Here is a 25,019-nt window from a genome sequence, read left to right on the forward strand (position 1 = left end):
ACGTAGCAGAAGTCTACCTGAACAAGATGTTTGACAGAGTTTTTTTTCCAGGAGCTTGTAGTCGGCTATGTCTAGTTAAAGCTGAGCTGGTTAAGGCTGGATACGACCAAGTGGACATGCTCCTGACCTTCTGACATCAAGAGAGTGGGAAAACTCTACCCTCACTTGGTGCTAAGAGCCTCCATTTTTCAACGTGTAGACACTGGCAGCTTAGCTACACTTATGAAGGACTACAATTACCACACCTTTCCCCAACTGCCTTTCCCCTACATTCCCCAGGCCACGCCTCTTCTTTATCCCAGGCCCCTTGCTTTGGGGAAGATGGATCTGAGGTTAGCTCTCTCCCTCCTCCCTTGGCTACCTTGGAATTAAACCCCCTTTTTGCAAACCTCTGCATCTCAGCGTTTGGCTTGCAGCGTGGGGCAAAAGAACCTTGTCCGGTAACAATACCCATTACTCAGCTCACATATTTAATCAGAGGAGTTTGGCAACTGCAGGACTGTCTTCCATCCAGGATCTCCCCTGGGAGTGGTGCCCTGCTAGAGCAGTGAGGAGGCAGCAGTATCGTTTTACGTTTTCGTCCTCTTCGCTGAGGGCAGATTGTCTTTCCCGCTGTACTCTGGTCCATGGCTCTCTGCTCGTGGTACATCAGGGCGCAGTCTGTCTTTCTTTCTGTCAGGCTTCCAGTGCTTTCTTCATACACTGTGTCCTATCCAAACAGAGGGCTTCACCAGGGCTGTCGGTTTGGCCTGGGCCCTTTGATGAGTGGGACCTGAGGAAGCGGACGGTCTTAGGATTCGGAGCTGTGCATGGTGTCCAGGATGACTCCTTAGCGCCAAGGCCAGTGTGGAGCTCAGAAAGTCTAACAGGCCACCTCGGCCCGGCACAGCGTGGGTTTAGGGGTTTGCTCCTGGGCCCTTCTGACTACCTGGTGGTGGCCGCGGGCGTTCCCGGAGGCCGCGGCGTAGCTCCTGAGTGAAGGTGTCTTTGAAGCGCGCAGCGCGGCGACCCAGGGAACCCGCGGGCCCAGCCGCGAGGGCGCGAATGCGTCGGGCCGCGTCCTGGCCACGCAGCTGGACCTGCAGCAGTGCGAAGGCGGTGAGCTGCGCCGCACGCCGGATAGGCCGCGATTCGGAGAGACGCTCCACCAGCTGAGGGCTGTGCAGCAGGGCCGCCAGCAGCCGCCGTAGAACCATCCTCGGAGCGACTCGGAACCCGGAACACGCCGCTCTCGCTTCTGATCGGCGACGTCAGACAAGGGAACACGTTTGCGCCGGCGCCGCGGAATGACGACACTGCCGCGCTGGGATTGGGTCGCGGGACCTTCACTTTCGGCAGTCGCCTTTAGTGCGTTTCCGGTTCCGCCACCGCCGCGGCGGCCGACTTATTCTTGGGGTGGAAGCGTCGTCGGCTAGGACTCTGCACTATGTCGGGTGGCCTGCTGAAGGCGCTGCGCAGCGACTCCTACGTCGAACTGAGCCAGTACCGGGACCAGCACTTCCGGGTGAGTGAAGCTGGGCCGCGAGAAGGGGAGGTCCCGGGCCAGAATGCTGAGAATTGGCTTGCTTTTGTCTCTTTGTGTCGTCTCCCATTCTCGCTAAGCCGGGCCTCGGTGCCTACTGGGGAATGGATGCTGAAAGGGCGTTTGGTTATCACCAAATCCCTTTCTCTCCTAGGAGGGGAATTTGAAACTCCCTTTTACATCCCCTGGTAGCTGCTCCCTGTTCCCCGGCCGATGCAGATGGGCGGCTGTAGTAGCGGTAGCTCACATTTTCACAAACTGTGACTTTGCGATGAGGGGAAGGGGTATTCTTTTGATATGTGGAGCGTGTGAAGGCACCTTCTTGACTGAGATACCGGGGCTTTTAATTATTTACCTTAAATTAGATCAGCCTAACTGTGCTTTGGTGTTTCGCATCCATTCCCTTGGGCCAGTAAAACGGCCTCACAGAGTTGTACCTGGTGGGTGGGAGACAAAGTTGAGCCTTGCCTCCACCTTTAGGGAGCCCTCCGAGTGGACCATCATGTTAGGTGTCTGATTGTCAAGATTAGAGAACTGCTGAGGGAAATTTTCGGTTGGCCCACATCATAGCAGATTCTGTGGGAAAGGGGAGGCTGTGGGTTTTTAAGGTGAGCTCTTCAGTATCAAAAAAGGTGGGGGTGGGGTGAAGGCGCCACTTATTAACTGTTGGTTATTTGAAAAGTTTATATTGTACTGTTGCTGAAGCCTTTTGCTAAACTCTGGAGGGAGAGGGAAGAGTTTCCACACCCTAAGAGTTCATAATCCTCTAGGGTTTATAGGATTGTAAATGGAAGGACGGTGGAAGTGTAGGGATTTACAGTGGAGGCAGGTAGTCTAGAGCAGAAATGATGAATGGAAAGAGAGGGGCTGTGAGAATTCAGAAAATTCTCCTGTGACTGGGAAAGGAGTGGGCACATAAAGAAGAGGGTAGGTGTGGAGAATGTTTAAAATGTGTTAGTAGGCTAGGGAAACAGGAAATTTGAGGCCAATATCATACCTTAAATAAGTACTTACACTACAGCTATCTTAATTAAAATAAGTACACTACAGTTGTCTTAATTGTAGGCTCTATGTTGGGATATTACTTATATGAAAAGAAAGGAATATGCCTCTTGATCATAATTTTAACAAGTCGGTTATATAAAGCAGTAATATAAAGTGAATACCTTATTTAATTCTCATTTCAAAGTCCTGAAAAAACCTATTTTTAACATAGAATGATTCCTGTCAACTTTTTAAGGAAATAGGGTATTGAAGATAAGACTGGGTTTGGATTTCAGCTACAACTACTGATGAGCTGTGTGACTTGGACAAGTTACTTAGCTCTTTCCTCATGCAGAATGAGGATAGTAAATTAGGACCTACCTCATCCAGCTCTGAGAAGTAAATGAGACTTCATACATAGCAATCTGACCTGTAGTCTCTTGATTCTCCCTAGAGGCAAACGTATTACCTGTCTCTTATGTATGGTAGCTGGGTACATTTATACTTCTAAGAAATATAACTCAGAGCATGCCCTTCACATTGTTCTGTGCCTTTTTTTTTTTTTTTCCCCCACTTTGCTCCCTATCTTGGAGATGCTCTGTATCATTGCAATAGAAATACATTTTTCTAGGGGTTGTATAGTTTTATATTTATTGATGTACCACAATCTTTCATTGTTTTCCTTTTGACGTGAGTTTAGATGGTTCCTGTTTTTGGTCTACCACTGGGATCACCGAATGGGATTACTTTGAGTCTTGTGCTAAAAGCGTTCAGAGATGGATGCAAAATCTTTTTTTTGTTTTGTTTTTTTTTTTTTTTCTTTTTAGGGCCATACCTGCCGCATATGGAGGTTCCCAGGCTAGGGGTTGAATTGGAGCTACAGGTGCTGGCCTACACCACAGCCACAGCAACTCAGGACACAAGCCTTGTCTGCGACCTATACCTCTACTCACAGCAAAGCTGGATCCTTAACCTGCTGAGTGAGGCTAGGGATCGAACCCACAACCTCATGGTTACTAGTTGGATTGTTTCCACCACGCCACAATGGGAACTCTGCAAAATCTTATTTTCAGAGTAAAGGAAACTGGATTATCATTATATATGGAATAATAAGGGGAGCCTCTTGGGAAAGTGCTGTGGGGCAAAGAGTGTGGATCTACTTAGCTACTTTCCAAGCTAGAATATAGTTGATATATAGTTGATGATGGAGCCCTAACCTGGGTCAGAGGGGCCTGAGAGCAGGTCAACTGGTAGGCCTTCTATTTAATCAGCCTTTGTCCTCCCCATTGTGGAGGCTAGAAGAGAAGGTCTAAGAACAGCCATACTTACTGACTTTTGTGACGGTAGGTAAGATACCATGTCTAGCCCATGCTAAGCCATTTTGTCCCCAGGGATTGTCAGACACAGGACAGGATTGTTACACGCCTGTCCTTGGCTTCATCCTGTCTTCCAAATTAGGAAGCCTGTCAAGATAGTAAGATCTGTTGTTTTTGGTGATCACTACATTTTCTCCTAAATGCAAAAAAAATATAAGAGCATGTAAATCATCCAGTCAGTTGTTGCTCTGAACATTCTCTATAGGAGTATATAGGGAATACCCTATCTCTAACCATTTATTTTTCACTACAGAAGATAAAAAGGTCATTTCTAGTATATTGGTTCAAGGTCCTGAAATTAAACTTGGGCCATTAGAGAAGGATCCAGTTCTGAGAATATGGAGAATGCAGGCAAAAATCATACCACTTGTGTTGGAGAAGGAGGGCTGTATATAACCTTAAGCTGTGGCCCTCTACTAAAAGCAGTCTGGGCCTTGCAAAAGTTCTTCTTAGAATCTAACACCCTTGGCAAGGGATGATTGAGAGTTGGGATGATTAAGAAAAACTGACTTCCAAATCAGAATTAATGACAGTTTTCCCATACTTAGGAATTCTACTTAAGCACGGCTCTCCTTAGATTGTGTTACTTAGCTTTTTCTCCATTTGAATTTCTAGGGTGACAATGAAGAACAGGAGAAGTTACTGAAGAAAAGCTGTACATTGTATGTTGGAAATCTTTCCTTTTATACAACTGAAGAACAAATCTATGAACTCTTCAGCAAAAGTGGTGACATAAAGAAAATCATCATGGGCCTGGATAAAATGAAGAAAACAGCGTGTGGGTTTTGCTTTGTGGAGTATCCTTCCTGTGTGTCTATAGATGCCGGCCAGCAGTGGGCCCGAGCGTAGCGGGTTACATAAGTGAGGATATTCACTAATTAGCATCTTGACACTTATCTCTACCTCTCCTTCCTTCATCTACTCTTAACTCCAGTGTATCTGTATTCTTATATTAGGAAAGCTGGTAACATTTATATTCTGTTCTGAAATCCATGCTTTGTTTGTAGTTGATTAAGTCTTTTTTTTGCTTTTTGCTTTCTAGGGCTGCACTTGTGGCTTTTGGAAGTTCTCAGGCTAGGGGTAGAATTGGAGATACAGCTGCTGGCCTATTGCCACAGCCACAGCAATGCCAAATCAAGCTGTATCTGCAGCCTATACCATAGTTCACATGGCAACACCAGATCCTTTAATTCACTGAGTGAGGCCCGGGATCAAACCTGCATCCTCTTGGACACCCAGGTTTGTTACCACTGAGCCACAAGGGGAACTCCTGATGTTTTTGTTTTTTTTTAATTAATATTTTCTTTTTGGGTCATTTTGTTTGAGAAATTTCCCAGACCTGATCTAACATGTCTTTTGAACTTTCTGTGCCTTGAATTGTTTGTTTGGTGTTTTGTTTTTGTCTGTTTTATCTTTTTAGGGCTACACCTGTAGCACATGGAAGTATGGAAGTTCCTGAGCTGGGGTCAAATCGGAGCTGTAGCTGCCTGGCCTACACCATAGCAGCACAGGATCCAAGCAGGTCTGTGACCTACTCCACAGCTCACATCAATGCTGGATCCTTAATCCACTGATCTGAACTGGTGTCCTCATGAATTCTAGTCAGGTTTGTTATCACTGAGCTGCAGGGAAATGGGGAATCCTGGAAGAGGGACATCGAGGTATAACAACCACAAGGCTCTTAACATTTAGAAAGTGGGGGACCACAAGGCACAGTGGTCCCCACAAAGCAAAGGCACCTAGGCTTTAGCCCACATCTTTTTATTAAAGAAGGTGATGAGATTATTATTGATGGGATTAATGAATGTGACAAGATTAGTGGGCAGGGACAGCAATGGCTGAGGTTATCTAATTTGTAATATCAAAAGGGGGTATCCTTAGGACATAATGTAGCTGTTTATAGAATAACATAGTTAATGCATAAGTCCTTCATCTTGTTTTTGAAAGAGACTCTACTTTAAAACTCTGAGTCGGAGTTCCCGCAGTGGTTAACGAATCCGACTAGGAACCATCAGGTTGCGGGTTCGGTCCCTGCCCTTGCTCAGTGGGTTAAGGACCCGGTGTTGCCATGAGCTGTGGTGTAGGTCGCAGACGCGGCTCGGATCCCGCGTTGCTGTGGCTCTGGCGTAGGCCGGTGGCTACAGCTCCGATTTGACCCCTAGCCTGGGAACCTCCATATGCCGCGGGAGTGGCCCAAAGAAATAGCAAAAAAAAAAGACAAAAAAATAAAAAAATAAAATAAAATTCTGAGTCCAGGAGTTCCTATTGTGGCACAGTGGTTAACGAATCCGACTAGGAACCATGAGGTTGTGGGTTCGATTCCTGGCCTTGCTCAGTGGGTTAATGATCCAGCGTTGCCGTGGTGTAGGTCACAGAGGCTGTGGCTCTGTAGGTTGCTGTGGCTCTGGTGTAGACCAGTGGCTTACAGCTCAGATTAGACCCCTAGCCTGGGAACTCCATATGCCGTTGTAGTGGCCCTAGAAAAGGCAAACAGACAAAAAAATAAAATAAAACTCTGAGGCCATAGACACTTGCGTTCTGCAGAGTTTTGCTGTTCCATGGTCTCCAGCACTGAGCCACAATGGGGACTCCTTGAATTGTTTCTTTTGGTTGTATTTATGCTATAAATTTTCCTTAAATTTCTGGTGATCCCTGGGTTTCTGATCATAATTAGGGGGAAAAAACTGACCCAGGTAGAGCTTCTCAAGTTGCTGCCTTGCCTTTAGGACATGCGGGTTTGTCTAATGCCAGAATGAAAATGGATTTGTATTTCGGCTTGTTAACATCAAAGATAATGCCCAGTTCCTCCAGATGGTTTATAACTGTATCACTTTATTATTTGCCTGGGATTAAATGCCTTCCTGCTAACAGGTTTTCTTCCCACATAGACCCCTTTAATTAGACCCTCTTTGCAGCCTCGTTTCTTATTCAACTTTGAATTAAGAGGCTCTTGGGTTTGCTATCGTCTTCTTTAAGAATATTTTGTACTGTGATTTTGTTTCATCTATTAGCACTCTTCATCTTTGTTGAATCTCTAGTCTCCTGATGGCCCCTTCTACTCTTTGGGTATGTATTTCTTTTTTGTCATGTTAATGGGGGCCTTAAGGAAAGAAGAGAAAATGTGCTCCTGCTTACGCTATCAGATGCTTGAACTAGAAGCCCCACTTTTGAACCTATTCCCCACTTTGGATTTTGGTATCTGATTTCTGGGCTCTGCAAGCTTCTTCCACTCTCCCTTCAGACACAAGGGATGAGTGCCTAGGTCTTTCTTTCACATCTGGTAATTGTAAAGTAGTTCACGGGGGACAGAAAGGCAAATAAAATCTTAGATAATAACCCATCTGTAAGAACTGGGATGTTTTGCATTTGCTTTGAAGGTCAAAGATCAGTAATCATGATGGCAAATAACCTGAAAGAAAGGGTACAATTCACTGCTAGGGTTTTTCTTTTCAGCTTGCCCTTTAGCATTCATTTCTTTCTACAAAAAAATTATTGAATGCCCACTGGGGGCTAGGTATTGTGTGGATGCTGGACACTGAATTTTAGCAAGTGTTTTCCTACCTGCTAAAGACAAGGGGGAGAAATCCAGATCAGCATTTCTTAAACCCAGTTAATTACAGAGTTTTGTCTTGTTTTAATACCACCCCAAAGATTTAGTAGACCTGATGAAATAAATAGATTTGGAACTACTAACCTGAGTAATCTTTGAATCTTTCCTTCTAATGAAATGCAGTGGCAATTCATATGCACCCTAATCTCTTTTTAAGGTTTTTTGTGTTTTTTTTTTTTGCTTCTCAGGACTGCACTTGCAGCACATGTAAGTTCCCAGGCCAGGGGTTGAATCAGAGCTGCAGCTGCTGGCCTAAGCCACAGCCACATTAGATCTGAACCACATCTGCGACCTACACCACAGCTTACGGCAACGCCAGATTGCTGACCCACTGGGGCCAGGGATCGAACCCATGTCCTCATGGATTCTAGTCAGATTTGTTTCCCTTTTTTTTCTTTTTTTTAAGATTGTTCTTAATATATAGCTCCATATTTGGGTGCTATTTTCCCCTTAGATAACAGTTCATGATTTAAACCTGAACTAAACATATTTTATATTTTGCAAACAAAAATATGGAGACAGTAGGGCCAAGATAATTAACAGAATTATCCAGAAAATGATTTTGTAGCTGTGTATAAGTGTCAGATTTGACTAAGTGCTTCTGGACCAAACTCAGACAGCCAGTGCAAGCCATATTATTGTTTTGAATTCCATCTGGTTGGATTAGTTTTTGTGCTATTTCTTAACAACTCAGCTTCATTTTGATGTTGCTTCCTCTGTTTACAAAAACATTTGGAGAAATGCTTATTTCCTTAATAATTACACTTAAGATACTATTCAAGAGCAGATGCTGAAAATGCCATGCGATACATAAATGGAACTCGTCTGGATGACCGCATCATTCGCACAGACTGGGATGCAGGCTTTAAAGAGGGCAGGCAGTATGGCCGTGGACGATCTGGGGGCCAGGTATGTAGGAAGGTTCTCTGGGCTCAGCCTTTGCCTGGAATTCCAGTCTTAAATTGACAAGTGTTTTGTCAATTTTTATTTCCTCTTTTGAAAATAACTTTGTGCCTGTAACCTTTGGCTTAAAGTGAATCTGAAAACCACCCACTGGGGTTGGTAAATTACTTTTAAAAACCATTGAATAGTATATTCCGTCTATCTCTAAAAGCATCCATTATTGGACTCCTGCTAGGAGTTAAATATTCTCCACCTGCAAGAGCATCTAAAACTAAAGCAAAATGTACTGAAATGACTTTCATATTTTTATTTATTTATTTGCTTTTTAGGGCCACACTTGCAGCATATGGAAGTTCCCAGGCTAGGGTTCTAATTGGAGCCACAGCCGCCAGCCTATGCCACAGCCACACCAGATCTGAGCCGTGTCTGTGATCTACACCACAGCTTACGGCAACGCCGGATCCTTAACCCACCGACTGAGACCAGGGATCGAACCTGCAACCTCATGGTCCCTAGTCGGATTCGTTTCCGCTGCACCACGACGGGAACTCCATATTTTTAATTTTAAATAGTCTAATTTAAGTATTTGGAATTGTGCTATTTTTGAATGCTGAGTATAAGCTGATGTTTGGTTAAAAAGATGTCTTAAATAAATTTGCAGGGCAGTTAAAGTTTATATCAGTTGCTCAAAATTATGCTCTGCTTGAATTGTTCACATTACAACATCTGAAAAGGATTAGCTATTTGTCTGACATATTTGTGGGAGGCATGTTTTTTTGCACTAATGGTGTGTATACTGTAATGTGTTCTTTCATGTAAGGTACGAGATGAGTATCGACAGGACTATGATGCTGGGAGAGGTGGCTATGGAAAATTGGCCCAAAACCAGTGAGTGGTGAAAGCCCCATCATGAAAAACTCACTCCTTTGGCCTGTTGAATCTGATGTGCATTACCGAAGGTCTGCAAACCTGCCTGTTTTTACCAAGCTTTAATCAATGTTTCTACTGAGCCGGAAGCCTCTTCATGGTTTTCCTCTTCAAATTATTAAAGGACAGAATCCAAAAGAATGCCTTTAATTCTATAGTGTTAGAATCCTGTGTCAGATTGATGTACTACAGAATGATTTCTGTTACCAGGTCAAAAAAATTGTGTTCCTTAGCAGCATATTTGGTGTATAATGTTGATCCATCAGCCAAAAATAATACACTTCTTTTAGGAAGATTGGAAAAAGAATTTAAGTGTTTACCATGTTTGCATCTAACTAGGTTCATGGTCTTCTACCTTGAGACCTAGAATTACTATTTAAAAATTTTTAAGTTTGCCTGACAAAGTTTATTAAAGGAGAGCTTTGCTATGTAATGTAGCTTTGCCCTAAATTAGGAACTGGTATTTGACGACTGAATTTTTTTCCATTTGAATTCTAATCTCTAAAGGCAAACTTAAGAAGTTCTTTTGTAGTACAGTGGGTTGAGGATCCATCATTGTCACATGTCACAACATTGCAGTGGCATGGGTTCGATCCCTGGCCCGGAAACGTCATATGCCTCAGGTGCAAGTTAAAAAAAAAAAAAGGCAAACTTAAAGAGTCAAGAGAACTTCCTAAATAGTGTAAAAATGATAAGTTGTAGTCCCAGGGGATACCACCTGCTTACATGCTTTATATATCTGGAAATCAGGTACAGGACTTGAAGGGTATTTACTAAACACATTTTTCAAAAGATGCAGTTTAACTAAAGCTAAAAAAAAAAAAAAAACCCCAGGGTATGTACTACAGGGAACTTCAAATACTCTAAGCGCAGGGAGGACACCTTCAGTAGGAAATAGGGTAAAATATCAGGAGACGAGTTAAAACATTACCTTGATGCGAAGGCTGATGTGAGAACCATCAGTTTTTTTTGTTTGTTTTTTGCTGTGATCATTGCATGAGGAAGTCCCCTGGGCCAGGGATTGAACCCATGCCACATCAGTGACAATGCCAGGTTGATCCTTAACCTGCTGAGCCACCAGGGAAATCAGATTTTTTTTTTTCTTTTTTTTTGCCACCTGATCTTGGGTAGTGGTTTAAAAAAAAATTTTTTAAATGCTTCCCTCAGGAAATATTTTGGCCAGTTCTCACACTGAAATCTGTTTTGTGTTTTCTGTGCTAAGTTTCAGAGTTCTTGATTGTGATTTGATGGTCTTTATGCAGAAGACGGTCTAGAGGATTTAATTTGCATCTATAAGACAAGAGATAATTTCTCTAATATGTGAATTACTACTCATTTATAAACTGCTAATCTAGTATAATTTCCTGACATAAGTGAAATTTTTTCATCTAGCGGTAGTGTGTCTATTTTCCAGTAGTTTGTGAAATTGGGGCTCAGGTATCTCAGTGTGAACAGCTTTCATGTTACAGTAAGCGTGTATTTCCTCAAATTTAAACTACTTGAACTTTAAAAGATATCTATAAATTGGTTGTATTTAGGAGTTCCCATCATGGCTCAGTGGAAACGAATCTGACTGGCCTCCATGAGGATGCAGGTTCAATCCCTGGCCTCGCTCAGTGGGTTAAGGATCCAGCTTTGCTGTGAGCTGTGGTGTAGGTCGCAGATGTGGCTCGGATCTGGTGTTGCTATGGCTGTGGGGTAGGCCAGCAGCTACAGCTCAGATTCAACCCCTAGCCTGGGAACCTCTAAAAAGACAAAAAAAGTTTTTAGGAAACCACTTGCAAATAGCTAATGAGGACATATAGTTCATTTTTTAAATCTTTTTACACTGTAGTCTGAATTAATGTATTTTATATTACTTTGCAGTAAAAGGTAACAGATTTCTGTAGACCTTAAAACCAGAGAGAGCGGTCCCTTTTTGAATTGTCTCCTGTAACAGATTTCAATAAAATTGGACCAACTTACCATTGTCTGTTTCCTCACCTATAAAGACATTGAACTGCTCTTATTCTGGTACATAAATGCAATTTGGGGGGGGGGAATCTGTGAATAATGTACAGAATTTGCATGTCCATTTTGATTTGACAGTTACCTAATACGGCAGCCACCAGCCATGTGTAGCTAACTAAACGTCCCTCACTGCAGAAAATGCTACAGGGTGGGCTGCTACAGCCTACACTGGTCACTGGTCACACATGAGCCTTGTTGTGACTGAAATGTCACTGGGAAAAATTACTCAAATAGTACATGTTATCCAACACAAGAGATCACACATTTATAAAGGCATTTATTTTATTTTTCAAAAAAATATTTTTGCTAGAAGGTTTGAGTAATTTTACATGATCACAATCTTTAAATAAATTTTTTTTTCTGACCAAAAGGTACCATTTAAGTGGACAGCTTGTCTAGATCTGCTTTTGTTAACACCCAATACAGTGAGCACTTTTGATGGTATTCCCTAAGTCTTAATTATCTACAGGCCAGGAGGCAGAGCTAGCACATAACAAAGAGTATGTGCTTTATAACTGCTGATTAGTTCAGTTTCATAACATAATTAAGCAGAGCAGGTAGTATATCTAATTCACATTGTTACCACACTGGTGGTTGCCTGAAGGGTCCCAGTTATTCTAACCCAGGGAAGTAGTAAACCACAACTGCAGAGAAAAGGGGCAGCTCAACTTGGGCTAGTGCTGTGCTGGCTGTGTCCCAGTTAGATCTGTTATTTTGTTCCGACTATGAATTCAAGATGACCAGTGTTAATCATATTGAATGATAAGTAGCAAATAAAATGCAAAACCAAAAAAATGACCTGGGGATTACTGGCAGCAACTGCTGCTTTTCCCTTAAGAGAATGCTGGTTCTCTAACTCTTGAGAGAACATAACTAAAATTTGAACTAAATCTACATTCATTACTATAGACTTAACAAAAGGAAAAAAGCAACTACAGACTGCTAAGTTTGCTGATGGAGAGGACTGAGCAGCTTGTTGAAGGCACATCATAAGCAGCTTTTAGTTTGTACAAGGCCTGCCCTCAACCCCTAAAGCATAAGGTCTGCCTACCTTGTGGGCACCCTAACAATTCAGTGCCAAGCTAGTGACAGTAAAACAATGTCTCTTCTACCAACAGCCCAGACTATATTTCAAAAATGTCTGTTGCAAGGAAGCCAGTATTGCAAACATCAGGACAAAGGCCATTCTAATGTAGAACCTGGGCTAAATAGAGGTTTACACACCTCACAAGAGGAGGAAGGGGAAACAACTATGTGCTCAGAAACCAAGTTTCATGAAGAGAGAAACATTTTAAGCAAAGTATTTGACATTTAGGCTAAAGCATGCTGAACAATGGCTCAAAGTACCCTATTAAGCCGGACATGAAAGAGACCCTGGACTTGGGACAGCTCTCTTTAGGCGCTCTCTATCTCACTACTGACAGCATGACCGTTTCTCTAACTGGATGAAGTAGCAACTCAGGCTGTGGAGCATTAAGATTTTTGCCGGAACACAGTTCTGTCTCTTCTGTATGCCTGGTTCTGTCAGGAAGTGAGATATGCAGCTCTAAAGTATAAGACATTTTTAATCAATAGCCTAGTTACTAGTTACCCCCCCCCACCCCCCAAAAAGTTAAGCAAATGTCTCACATACAGATTTGAAAAATCTGTTTGCATAATTATGCCTGAAATCTCAAGAAGACACCCAACCCATTTTGTCACCTTTCCCAATGCTGACAGAACCCCTCCCCGTAGCAGCACAGAGTGCCTCTAAATCTCAATCTTTTTGATGACCTGAAGCACAATGAGAAATACTGACCTGGTTTTATACTAAGGGATTTGCGTCTGGGACTAGGAAAGTGCTAGGGCTATTTTACAATGTAAACACTGGTGTTGGTGCTTGGAATGTCTGGGGACGGGAACCCTGCATGTAAACATGTTCTGACCCCACCCTCAACTGCTGGGAGTCAGCCTTACTTTATGGCCAAGTTCAACTGCACAGTTTAGCTTTTTATTTTCAACATTCCAAACCTAACTAGGCATAAAAACAAGTATCTTCTGCCCTTTACTCCTTTTCTGCCACGCCTCTGAGTTTCTTACATAGGCATTTGTTGTTTTTCCTACCCCGGTTCAGAGAGAGAATTGGATAGTTTTACATGCATCTTTCCTAATTTCCTCTCATTTCTAATATCACAAAAGGCTAAATTAAAGATGCAAGAGCCCTTTCTTTAATCCTAACGCAGCTAAGGGTAAGGACAAGGCCACTTTTGCCTTTCCCCAGAGGGTGGAGTTCATGAAAGCAAAAAAAGGCTGGAATCTCAGGGTTGGTCAAGTAGAGGCCAGGTAAGAAGCCCTGTGTGTGGCTGAGATCACATAATAAGAGGGGAAAAAACTAACATTTGCTCTACTCCCACAATATCAAGTCTTCTTATTACCTTTCCTGTTCTCTCCTCCCGACCCTCTTGCAAAAGACCTGAAGTCAGTCTTCGGTTTTGAATAAGGGAAGTGACAGCCTATAAATTACTCTTAGAAAGGCTGGATTTTCATTTGTTTGACCACTAGTTTGACAAATATTAATTTTTTAATGGGTCCAAATCAGAAAAATCCAGGAAATTCAGTGGTCCAGCAAAAGCTTTTATAAGATTAAAGCACTTACTGTAATAATTCTTAAAACCAAGACTGAAATCTCTTATGTGTGAAGATAACTAGACCTCCAAGGTCACGGTCTTTTTTTCATACCTTATTCAACTCATCCCAAAGCAGGCACTGTGCTTACAACTGTGCCTCCATAAATAGAACATACCAGTCAGTTTGTGGCCACTTCCTTTTCACCCTTGAAAAGGAATGCGACTCACTTGAAGAGGGAAGTCAGTGAAAGGTGCTGCTGGTAAAAATTAAACAGGACTGGCTTTGTCAAAACCCCTCCTAGTTATCCTTTATGCCCAGGGAACATCTGCTATTCTTACAGTTATGCTGTATCAAAAACATCCTGCATTTTTAGGTTTTGGAATCAAAATTTAAACCTGTATTCAGTTCACCTAACTATTTCTCAAAAGCTGCACCGAATCTACTAGGCTTTTTTTTTTTTTTTTAATACTCTGCACTGCATGCTCTGTCTATATGCATGCATTTGGATAATAAATATTAAATATGGGGGGGGCACACAAAATCCATAAAATTAAAAATGAAACCAAACTGAACATTAAAAAATAGTACATGGTAACTAGAGAAATGAATAAGGGCAAAAAATAAATTTGAGGTAACAACAGTGGTCCAACACCACTGATCTGAAATATCTGTAAAAATTCAAATAAGTGTTTGGAGATTCAAGTAACAAACCATCTGCTCCAATTTGGTCAGACTTCCCAGAGTTCCTGCTGAGTTTCAGTCCATGAGCCGGCACTCACACAGCTCCTTGTAAATCCTCTTCCGCACTCGGGGCATGTCTTCTTGGGAAAACTGGAAAGGCTGCTCTAAGGCGAGGCACTTGCAGTACTGCAAAGGTCCCAGAAACACTTAAGTGGCATGTAGAGTTATGTACCAGCCCAGTGTATTTTACTAGATGCAGACCTAACAGAATAGGGTCTGAGGCAAAATGTTAAATTTTGTATAACATATTGTTTTAAAACATTTAACTCCAAATTATAGTCAATTTTCCAGGCAAGTATATGGCTTGGGATTCTCCCTCCCTCCCCACTCAATACTGTGAAAAGCAAAACTGATGAAAGGGCTCCAGTTCTTCTCAAGATTCATCTTGCTGAGAATGCAGCTAGACCTAACATAAACTGGAATTTGTTTACAAACCCCAGACATTCATGAGTCACATGAGTGAACCCATCTTCCAAGATCTCTGCAAATCTGTAAATTCACAGATTATATACTACAATTTCCTTCATAAATGTAATGTATAACAACTTTTTCAATAGCCTTTTGAGACCTAAGGGGACCTTCAGCATGAGAAAACTGTTTGTGTGTGGCCCTTATTTAAAAATCTTGTTAGTTTTTACTCTGTGGTTAAAGATCATCTGCCAGTGGTTAGAAAAATACAGTTGGAGTTCCAACCATATTGTGGCTCAGCAGAAACGAATCTGACTAGCATCCACGAGGACACAGGTTCAATCCCTGGCCTCACTCAGTGGGTTAAGGATCCAGCATTGCCATGAGCTGTGGTGTAGGTCACAGATGCGGCTTGGATCCCACGTTGCTGTGGCTGTGGTGTGGTGGCTGCAGCTCCAATTGGACCCCTAGAGCTTGGGAACCTTCATATGCCATGGGTACGGCCCTAAAACGACAAAAAAAAAAAAGAGAGAGAAAGAAAAATATAGTTAGTTCTGCAATGCCAAGGATCTATGATAAGGACAAATTCAGGTCTGTCTCCAATGTGGCTTACCAATAACCTCTGACAGGACATGGATGATACTAATTATTCATCAATATGCAAATGCAGAAACTACTGCTTCCCTACAACAAAGGAAGGGACGCAGGAAAAATGCTCTCTCACCTGTACCTTGTACCGTGTATACACCTCACACCTCTCCTCTCTAAAACCAACAAATGTAATTTACACAATGTAAATACCAAAAAAAAAACAGTACTTCTTTACCTGGAGCACAAATACTCCACAGTCACTGTCGTTTTTCTGTTGTGGAATACACTAAGAGGAGAAACAAAATGATCATTAAAATAAAACCAAGTATTTCTCTTCAGATAAGAATAGCTGTTTTTATGGAAAAAACAAGCAAGAGAAAGGAAATTTGTCTTTATCGAAAACACCTCGTGTGTACCTCTAGTGTTTAAAGTGTTTTGTGTTTGGAGTTCCCGTCGTGGCGCAGTGGTTAACGAATCTGACTAGGAACCATGAGGTTTTGGGTTCGATCCCTGCCTTTGCTCAGTGGGTTAAGGACCCAGAGTTGCCATGACCTGTGGTATAGGTCGCAGACGCAGCTCGGATCCCATGTTGCTGTGGCTCTGGTGTAGGCAATCAGCTACAGCTCCGATTCGGCCCCTAGCCTGGGAATCTCCATATGCCACTGGAGCGGCCCTAGAAAAGGCAAAAAAAAAAAAAAAAAAGAGTTTGAGTTTATGGAGGCACCTGCCCACGGTAAGAGAGCTATCAATCAACCACCACTTACAGAAATTTTGCCTAAATGTGAGAAATGGAAAGTCAAATAAAATCTTATTTTAAAACCTCCGTTTGGATAATTAGTTTTGCTATCAAATTCGCTGACAAGGGAATCAAAATGGAATTGTGGATCAGAGTATGCATGCCTGCACTCTGAATACTGAGTAACAATCCTGCTTGTCAGTCTTCACTTTTCATCTCATTTCACAACTTTGTCCTATTCTTTTAAAGAAATCGTAAAGGTAAGCAGTATTTTCCAAAGGACTAGTTAGTGTATTTTTCCTAAAGTGTTAGAATATGAAAAATCCTGATTTAACTGAGGAGACTACCTGGATATACTAGTTGAGTAAATTCAGAAAATTCACAAGTTCAATTCTGGTTTGAACTAATATACTAGGGTATTTAAAAAACAAAACATAAGTTTAGGAGTTCCCCTGTGGCACAGTGGGTTAAGAATCCGACTGTAGCGGATCAGGTCACTGTGGAGAAACTAGCTGGTTCCCCAGCCCAGCCCAGCGGGTTAAGGATCTGGCGTTGCTGCAGTTGTGGCATAGGTTGCAGCTGTAGTTTGGATTTGATCCCTGGCCCATGAACTTCCATATGGCACAAGTGCAGCCATAAAGAAAACAAACCAGCCCATAAGCTGAAAAGTTAGCATATAGTTCAAGGATGAACAAATAAGGGAACCTCCATAAGCTGTGGGTGTGGCCCTAAAAAGCAAAAAATTAAAATTAAAAAGCTAAAAAAAAAAAAAAAAAAAAGGATGAACAAACCTTGTCTTTTTAGATTTGGGTTAAAGGTTGATTTCAAGACTACGCCTCTTTAACATTCTGTCAATGATCCAGATAGACCTGAGTTCAAGAATCTGACTTTGTTAAGAGTTTCGAGAGCCTTTGGGGAAGGTCACACCTAGGCTTCAGTTTTCTCATCTATAATAAAAACGTTTCTTATTCCTAAGTGACCTGCCTGCCTCACAGAATGTAAGAATCAACTGAGATCATACATATAAAACACTCAGAAAACAAAGCAATGCCAATAAAATTTAAGATACTGGTATTTATGTCAGAGTTGAGAGGCTAGGCCTGCTCACTCTGCCCCACACACAGCTTTAACGTCTATGGCCAAACATAGTGCTGCTTCTAGACTGTGCTGACTGAAGCACTCAGGCCACCTGCTCATTCCCCAGATGCCTGGAAAGTAGCCCAGTGTATTTGCTCCCTTAGTGAATCCAAACAGTCATTTCAGTATTTCTCCGGGTCTATATGAATCATCTGGAAATAAGAGCCATGAGGCAAGACGCAGGTGCCACCAAAAAAATTTTTTTGTAAAAGAGCAACCATATCATTAGCAGCTGCCCCCAGGATGAAATGACTGACTTTATTTTTCCCAGCAAGCAGTGAGAAACCTGGCAGCCAGATGATGAATACTAAACTGAGGTTTATTCTGAGTTGCCTCCCTGTGGCCTCCAGGCTCTCTGTTGGTATTTTCACAACTGGTCTTCAAATGCTTTAAAGACACCCAGCCCTTAGATAATTCCATCCCCTTGACATGCCTGGGTTTTCATTTTTATCACTTACTTACCTTTGTAACAGCAGTCTGCCAACCCTGAAGAAATTCAGGTCTATTTTTTTCTCTGGCTTCAGTCAGCAAATACTTTCTTATATTCTGGTTAAAAAGAAACCACAACACAGATGCTGTGTTCCATCAGTTGGTGAAAAATGGAACCTGCCCACAGCAGACAGAAGCAAAGGAGGAGGCTGTGGCCCCACTATTGGGCAGAGTATGCATTAAAAAGCTTTAAGTTGGACCTTAATTTCAGACCTTCTTCAGTTTATTGTGTGAAAGACTCAGGTATGCAGTTATACTGTGGACACTGGTATATGCTTTAATTAGAACTTTTTATGAGATGATCAGCCTTTTCTAGCAAAGTTAACTTGCTGAATTTGAAACTTAAACACTGGCAAGATAAAAAGAAAGTCCTAATTACTGCCAATGTTCAACAGAGGGGAAGGAACCCATGGCAGAAATCATTAATAACTGAAACTAAATTTAAACATTCCAGCCTTAGATACACTCCATATTTTTGAGGGCTGCAGGTAAAAACGTTATTCAGTTTCTAGAAAGTTAAACTCGTTCTGAATACTAAATACAGTCAAGTCCATCACTGAAATCTCTACCAAGATGAAGCCCACTGCAGTTTCAAATTTTCCCCTACGGCCTCCACCTCTCCCTGCCTAACTTTCTGAAGGTTTACATGAATTAAATTAACCCTCCTGAATTAAATTAATCCTCCTAAAAGTATGTATGTACATGTATCTATACACATGTATGTTTGTACATACATACATATGTATATGCATGTCTGCAGATACCGTATCATTCTGCAACTTGCTTTTTCACACTCATTATGTCTTGGAGATCTTTCCATGTTAGGACATGGAGATCTACTATATTCTTTTCAACTGCTACTGTCAGTTTCATAGTGTTAATATACTACAGTGTATGTATTTTGCTATTCTGTTGGTAGAGCCAAATTTAGCTGGTTTTCATTTTTCACAATGTGCAATGAACATGCTGGTGTGTGCCCCATTCTTATGTACATATAAAAGCATTTTTATGGAGTATAAATCAAGAAATAGAACTAGCATGTAGTAAGATATGCATCTTTTTAATTTATAAGGCATTGAGATCTGATAAGAATTGTAATTTGCTCCCCAGTGGCTGTATCAATTTATAAACACCACGAGAAAATATGAGAATGCTTGTTTCCTCACACACACTTTAAGACGATTGAACTTTTCCTAGTAGGCGAAAAATGGAACCCTGAGGTAATTTAACGTGCATCTGCCATATTTCTAGTGAGACTGAGCATCTCTCCATGTGTTTAACGGTTATTTGCATTTTTCCTAAAATTTACTTATTTTATCCTTTATCCATTTCTATAAGAGCCCTCTTTTTCTTACCCATTTGTATGAGTTCCTTTTATATTCTGGATAGTGACTATCTATCACATATGTCACATTTTCTCCAAATTTATCCCTTTTAATTTTAGGATATACAGAAGTCTGAATTTATGATAAGGTCAAATTTATCAATCTGTTCCTTTATGTCTTGCTTTTTTTGGTTTTGTGTAGGAAAGCCCTCTCTACTCTTAGAACATCATCTATATTTCAGTCTTTCACAGTTTTGTATTTTATATTTAGGTCATCATACCATCTGGAATTTGTTCTTATAAATAGTATGAAATAGGATCTACATTTTACTTTTGTGAACTGACAGCTAATTTTCCCAATGGCATATATTAAATAACCTGTCCTTCCCAACTTTATCATACATTAAGTTCCCACATGTACATGAGTTATTTCCATATTCTCTATGCTGCTCCTCCAATCTACCTGTATTCCTATGCCAATATATTAAAAGTTTTAATGATTAAAACTTTGTGATGCGGTTTGACATTTAGTAGACCAAGTATTTCCTTCAGTTGTATTCTACTTCAAAACTATTTCAGCTGTTTTTTCATGCACATGAATTCTGTAATATGAATTCTAGAATGAGCTTATTAGGTTTCATTCAAAATCCTACTGGGAAAATGATTAGGACAGAACTTGGATTACATTAGTTTGGGGAGAATTAATCTTCCAATACTGAGTGTGTCTATCTTTCCATCTATTCAGATTTCCTTCGAATATTTTAGTGTTCTCATCTTGGAGCATGTCCCCATTTTTTATAAAGGTATATTCCTGGGTAAGTCAGGTCTTTGTTGCTTTTGAAAATGGAATCCTTCTGTTTTCATTTACATTTTCTAACTGGATCTTGCAAGGGTGGGAAAAATCAGGAAACATACTGATTCTTCTTGCTTTGCATCCCACCATCTTGTTGAATTCTTATTAGTTGAACTCTAATATTTTGCAAGCTGATTCTCTTGGCTGTAATTCATTATACAGAAGTTATTTTGAAGATACAAGCCAATTTTAGCTCTCAGAGAAACCAAGGAAAATGATTTCTATCCACATTCAAAATATAGTTTTAAGAGAAAGACAGAAAAAAAAAAAATCCGATAAAATCCAAACTAGGGGAGTTCCCGTTGTAGGCTCTGTGGTTAACGAACCAGACTAGGATCCATGAGGGCTCGGGTTCAATCCCAGGCCTTGCTCAGTGGGTTAAGGATCCGGCACTGCCATGAGTGGTGGTGTAGGTTGCAGACACGGCTTGGATCCCGCGCTGCTGTGGCTATGGTGTAGGCCAGCGGGTACAACTCCAATTAAACCCCTAGCCTGGAACCTCAAAATATGCCACGGAATGGCCTCAAAAAGACAGAAGAAAAAAAAAAATTCAAACAGGGCATGTATTTCAGAGAAAGAGCTAGATCGTGGACAGCTACCTCTTCCCACCTGGAGATTCCTCTTGTAGTCCTTTTTTTCTGTGTACATTTAACATGACTTGACAGAAACTTATCGTCTACAGTACGACTTCTGCTGTTCTTTTCTATGGCTGAGATACCACTTGGTCAATCACAAGATAAATGGGAAAAAAAAGAAAAGGCAGTATATTAACTTACCTCTACACAAAACTTAAAATGAATGCCTTGGGAATCATAAAACGAAATAATTCGATTAGAGAGTGTCACAGTAATGAGAGACCAGTGGACTTCCAGGTGAATAGGAATCAACAGAAGACTCTTTTTAAACAAATCCACCTGATGGAGACAAGAAAGAGAAATGTAGCCATCACCATGGGCTTTTCAATCCAACACAAACAAATAGCAGTTTCCATTTACTGACCTTTGACCTGCCTAAGGTCATAAAACTATAAAGTGGTGAGGCCAGAATTTGAACAGAAGTCTTAGCCTAAGGCCTGTATTTGTAACTAGTAAGCTATAACACACAACCATAAGAAAACTGAAGATAGAGAGAGCAGGTTATCTCTTAACCTGCTAAACCTGTACTTATTAACTACCTAATATGATTTAGCCCCTTATTTTTAAGCTTAACTAATTTTCTTTTTTTTTTTTAAATGGCTTTATTTTTTTTGTCCTTTTTTTTTTTTTTTGGTATTTCTTTGGGCCGCTCCCGCGGCATATGGAGGTTCCCAGGCTAGAGGTCAAATCGGAGCTGTAGGGCCAGCCTATGCCAGAGCCACAGCAATGCGGGATCCGAGCCGCGTCTGCGACCTACACCACAGCTCATGGCAATGCCGGATCCTTAACCCACTGAGCAAGGCCAGGGACCGAACCCGCAACCTCATGGTTCCTAGTCGGATTTGTTAACCACTGCGCTACGACGGGAACTCCTAACTAATTTTCTTATGTACATGTTTGACCTAGAATCAATTCTTATTTAGGATGGAATCATTGTATTAGAAAACAACATAGTCTTCTATCTTTCTACAGTCTCAGTGTTATAGTTAAAATCACGGGCTGTGAAGTAAGTCTGGTCAAGTTCAAACTGTGGCTCTGTCACTTACTGGCCAGATGACTTTGGCCATTTTCATGGCTTCTTTGCACCTTGACTTCCTCAATTACAAAATACAGAAAACAACAGTACTCATGTTATCAAGGTATGGAGAGTGACAGTACGTGTAAAAGGCACAAAAGTGTGTTTGGCACATTATATGTAGCCAATAAATCTTAGCTTTTATCATTATTACTACCTCAGATCTCTCAGATGTCAAAATTGAGAAAAATATTCTTAATGATTCTTTATATATCCTTTATTACCTTAACTAATCCTTCGGATCCTAATACATGTCCTTCATAATCTAGGAATATTCACTATTCCACTCAAAATCCCAACTGTCAAATGGACGATATAGTAGTAGGTACTCAATAAATATCTGTAAAAGACTGAATGGGGAATTCCCATGCTGGCACAGAGGTAATAAATCCGACTAGTATCCAAGAGGACGCGGGCTGATCCCTGGCCTTGCTCAGTGGGTTAAGGATCCAGCTTTGTCATGAGCTGTGGTGTAGGTTGCAGACACAGCTTGAATCCTGCATTGTGTAGGAAGGCAGCTACAACTCCCATTCGACCCCTGGCCTGGGAACTTCCATATGCTGTAGGTGCAGCCCTAAAAAGACAAAAAACAAACAAACAAAAAAACCCAGAGTGAATTTTTTTTTTCAGGGTTTTGGGGGAGACTATTTTAGTTATTTCTTGGATTAAAACAATTACAAGACTATTTTAAACTAGATTCTTAGAAACTATTTCTCAAGACTTCCTTGCTTTCTGATATTCAGATAATGTCCTGTTTAGATGAATCTTCTACTAGTCTAGATATCTTTGAACAAGAACTTCTTTAGTTAGTTTTTTAGTTTCTGCATCCATAAACCTGGGAGGTGAGGTGGAAAGAGGGACATTTTTGGGGGGGTGGGGTCGCACCCATGGCAGGTGGAAGTTCCCAGGCCAGGGATTGAACCTGCACCACAGCAGTGACAATGCTAGATCCTTAACACACTGTGCTACAAGGGAACTTCAAGAACATATTAAATAGGATAATTGGTCTTTTTCAGTTAAAAAATTCGGAGTATAGGAGTTCCTGTCATGGCTCAGTGGAAACAAATCTGACTAGCATTCTTGCAGATGCAGGTTCAAGCCCTGGCCTTGCTCAGTGGGTTAAGGATCTGGAGCTGCTATGTGCTGTAGTGTAGGTTGCAGATGCAGCTCAAATCTGGCATTGCTATGGCTGTGGTGTAGGTCAGCAGCTGCAGCTCCAATTGGACCCCTAGCCTGGGAACATCCATATGCCACAGGTTTGGCCCTAAAAAGATGAAAAAATTCTGCAAATTTAAAACAAGGAGTCATATATTATTTTTCTTTTTGGAGCTGCACCTGTGGCATATGGAAGTTCCCAGGTGAAAGGTCAAATCCGAGCTACAGTGGCTGGCCACAGCCATGCCAGATCCAAGCCATGTCTGCGACCTACACCACAGCACACAGCAACATCAGATCCTTGACCCAATGAGCAAAGCCAGGGATCAAACCCGCATCCTCATAGATGCTAGTTGGATTCCCTTCGGCTGCGCCATGACAGGAACTCCCAGGAATCACATTTAAAATACAGTTTAGGGTTCCTGTCGTGGCGCAGGGGAAATGAATACAACTAGGAACTGTGAGGTTGCAGGTTCTATCCCTGGCCTTGCTCAGTGGATCAAGGATCCGGCATTGCCCTGAACTGTGGTATAGGTCCCAGATAAGGTCCGGATCCTATGTTGCTGTGGCTATGGCATAGGCCAGCAGCTGTAGCTCAGATTAGACTCATAGCCTGGGAACCTCCATGTGCCGCAGGTGTGGCCTTAAAAAGACAAAAGACAAAAATAAATAAAACACAGTTTAAATAAACTAAATTTACATCTTTCTCAAAAAGAAACTTTTTTCTTAATTATGTAGTAGTGTGTATATGTCACTCCCAACCCCCTAACTTATCCCTTCTGCCCCACATTTCCCCTTTGGTAACCATGAATTTCATTTAAAAATCTTTGAGTCTGTTTCTGATTTATGAGCTCTTTGAATCTAAAACTTTTTGTTAGATTCCATTTTCTAGTGATCTCATACGATAATTGTTTTTCTATTACCTACTTCACTTAGCATGATAATTTCTAGGTCCACCCATGTTGCTGCAAATGGTATTATTTATTCATTCTTTTTATAGCTGAGTAATATTCCATTGTATTTATTTACCACATCTTCTTTAATCTACTATTGATGGACATTTAGGTTGCTTCCATGCCTTGGCTTTATAAATGGTACTACAATGAACACTGGAGTGCATGTATCTTTTCAAATATGGTTTTCTCTGGATATATGCCCAGGAGTGGGATTGCTAGGTCATATGGTAGTTCTATATTTAATTTTTAAAGAAGTTCCATACTGTTCTCCATAGCAGCTGCACTAATTTGCATTCCCACCAACAGTGGAGGAGGGTTCCCATTTCTCCATACCATCTCCAGCATTTACTGTTAGTACATTTTTTTGATGATGGCCATTCTGACTGATGTGAGGTGATACCTCATTGTAGTTTTGATTTGCATTTCTCTAATAATTAGTCATGTTGAGCATCTTTTCATGTGCTTTTTGGCCATCTGTAAGTCTTCTCTGGAGAAATGTCTATTTAGATCTTGTGCCCATTTTTTTATTGGGTTGCTTTTTAAATACTGAGGCGTATGAGTTGTTGGTCCAGATCTTTTTAATATATTTTCACACACACAACTTTATCATATGTATTAACATATATATAATTATACATATAAGTAAGAATGATGTGATCCCAATTATTTGTGATCCCCACCCTATAAAAGGATTATACAGAACTATTTACTGCTATGTGGCTTCACTGCCCCTCCCAGGGGAGGAAATGCAGTCATATAATTTGCTTTAAGCAATGTGCTGTAGGAGAAGTGAATTTATGTCATAACTAAGCTGAAGCTTCAAGAGCCATCATGTGGCCCTGAGACTGACAGGTCTCAAGATTAGGTGCTGCTCCTTCAGTTTGGGTCCCATTAAAGGAATATAGGTAAAAAAATAGGATGACCTCCTTAGATGCAGGAAAAGCATTTAATACAACTCAACATCCATTTATGATTAAAAG

The 25,019-nt window shown here is 41.2% G+C and overlaps 3 protein-coding genes across 5 annotated transcripts in view; 1 reads left to right on the forward strand and 2 right to left on the reverse strand.

The window, feature by feature from the left end:
• Positions 1-453: 453 nt before the first annotated feature.
• Positions 454-1,276, reverse strand: NCBP2AS2 (NCBP2 antisense 2 (head to head)). Its single transcript, XM_047789517.1, has one exon. The coding sequence runs from the start codon at positions 1,194-1,196 to the stop codon at positions 897-899; it is 300 nt and encodes a 99-aa protein (XP_047645473.1). The 5' UTR covers positions 1,197-1,276; the 3' UTR covers positions 454-896.
• Positions 1,096-10,189, forward strand: NCBP2 (nuclear cap binding protein subunit 2). Its single transcript, XM_047789503.1, has 4 exons — positions 1,096-1,504; positions 4,498-4,679; positions 8,263-8,401; positions 9,216-10,189. The coding sequence occupies exons 1-4, from the start codon at positions 1,427-1,429 to the stop codon at positions 9,285-9,287; spliced, it is 471 nt and encodes a 156-aa protein (XP_047645459.1). The 5' UTR covers positions 1,096-1,426; the 3' UTR covers positions 9,288-10,189.
• A 1,407-nt stretch (positions 10,190-11,596) lies between these two features.
• The window catches only part of SENP5 (SUMO specific peptidase 5), a 77,042-nt gene continuing 63,619 nt past the window's right edge, over positions 11,597-25,019 (reverse strand). For 2 of the 3 annotated variants that reach the window (XM_047789471.1, XM_047789480.1), the window contains exons 7-10: positions 20,995-21,132; positions 18,015-18,098; positions 15,915-15,965; positions 11,597-14,806 (exon numbers count right to left, since the gene is read on the reverse strand). In XM_047789471.1, coding sequence (XP_047645427.1) covers positions 14,696-14,806; positions 15,915-15,965; positions 18,015-18,098; positions 20,995-21,132 — 384 coding nt within the window. In that variant the 3' untranslated portion in view covers positions 11,597-14,695. The remainder of the gene's footprint in view (positions 14,807-15,914; positions 15,966-18,014; positions 18,099-20,994; positions 21,133-25,019) is intronic. The other variant, XM_047789490.1, reaches the window with a different exon arrangement.

The sequence above is a fragment of the Phacochoerus africanus genome, chromosome 1, assembly GCF_016906955.1.
Source record: "Phacochoerus africanus isolate WHEZ1 chromosome 1, ROS_Pafr_v1, whole genome shotgun sequence".
In the NCBI taxonomy this organism is placed as follows: domain Eukaryota; kingdom Metazoa; phylum Chordata; class Mammalia; order Artiodactyla; family Suidae; genus Phacochoerus; species Phacochoerus africanus.

Bases quoted from the DNA above. Each gene is read 5' to 3' on its own strand.
- NCBP2AS2 (XM_047789517.1), bottom strand. From the start codon at position 1,196: ATGGTTCTACGGCGGCTGCTGGCGGCCCTGCTGCACAGCCCTCAGCTG.
- NCBP2 (XM_047789503.1), top strand. From the start codon at position 1,427: ATGTCGGGTGGCCTGCTGAAGGCGCTGCGCAGCGACTCCTACGTCGAA. The intron at 1,505-4,497 runs GTGAGTGAAGCT...TTGAATTTCTAG, and splicing joins ACCGGGACCAGCACTTCCGG to GGTGACAATGAAGAACAGGA. The intron at 8,402-9,215 runs GTATGTAGGAAG...CTTTCATGTAAG, and splicing joins GTGGACGATCTGGGGGCCAG to GTACGAGATGAGTATCGACA.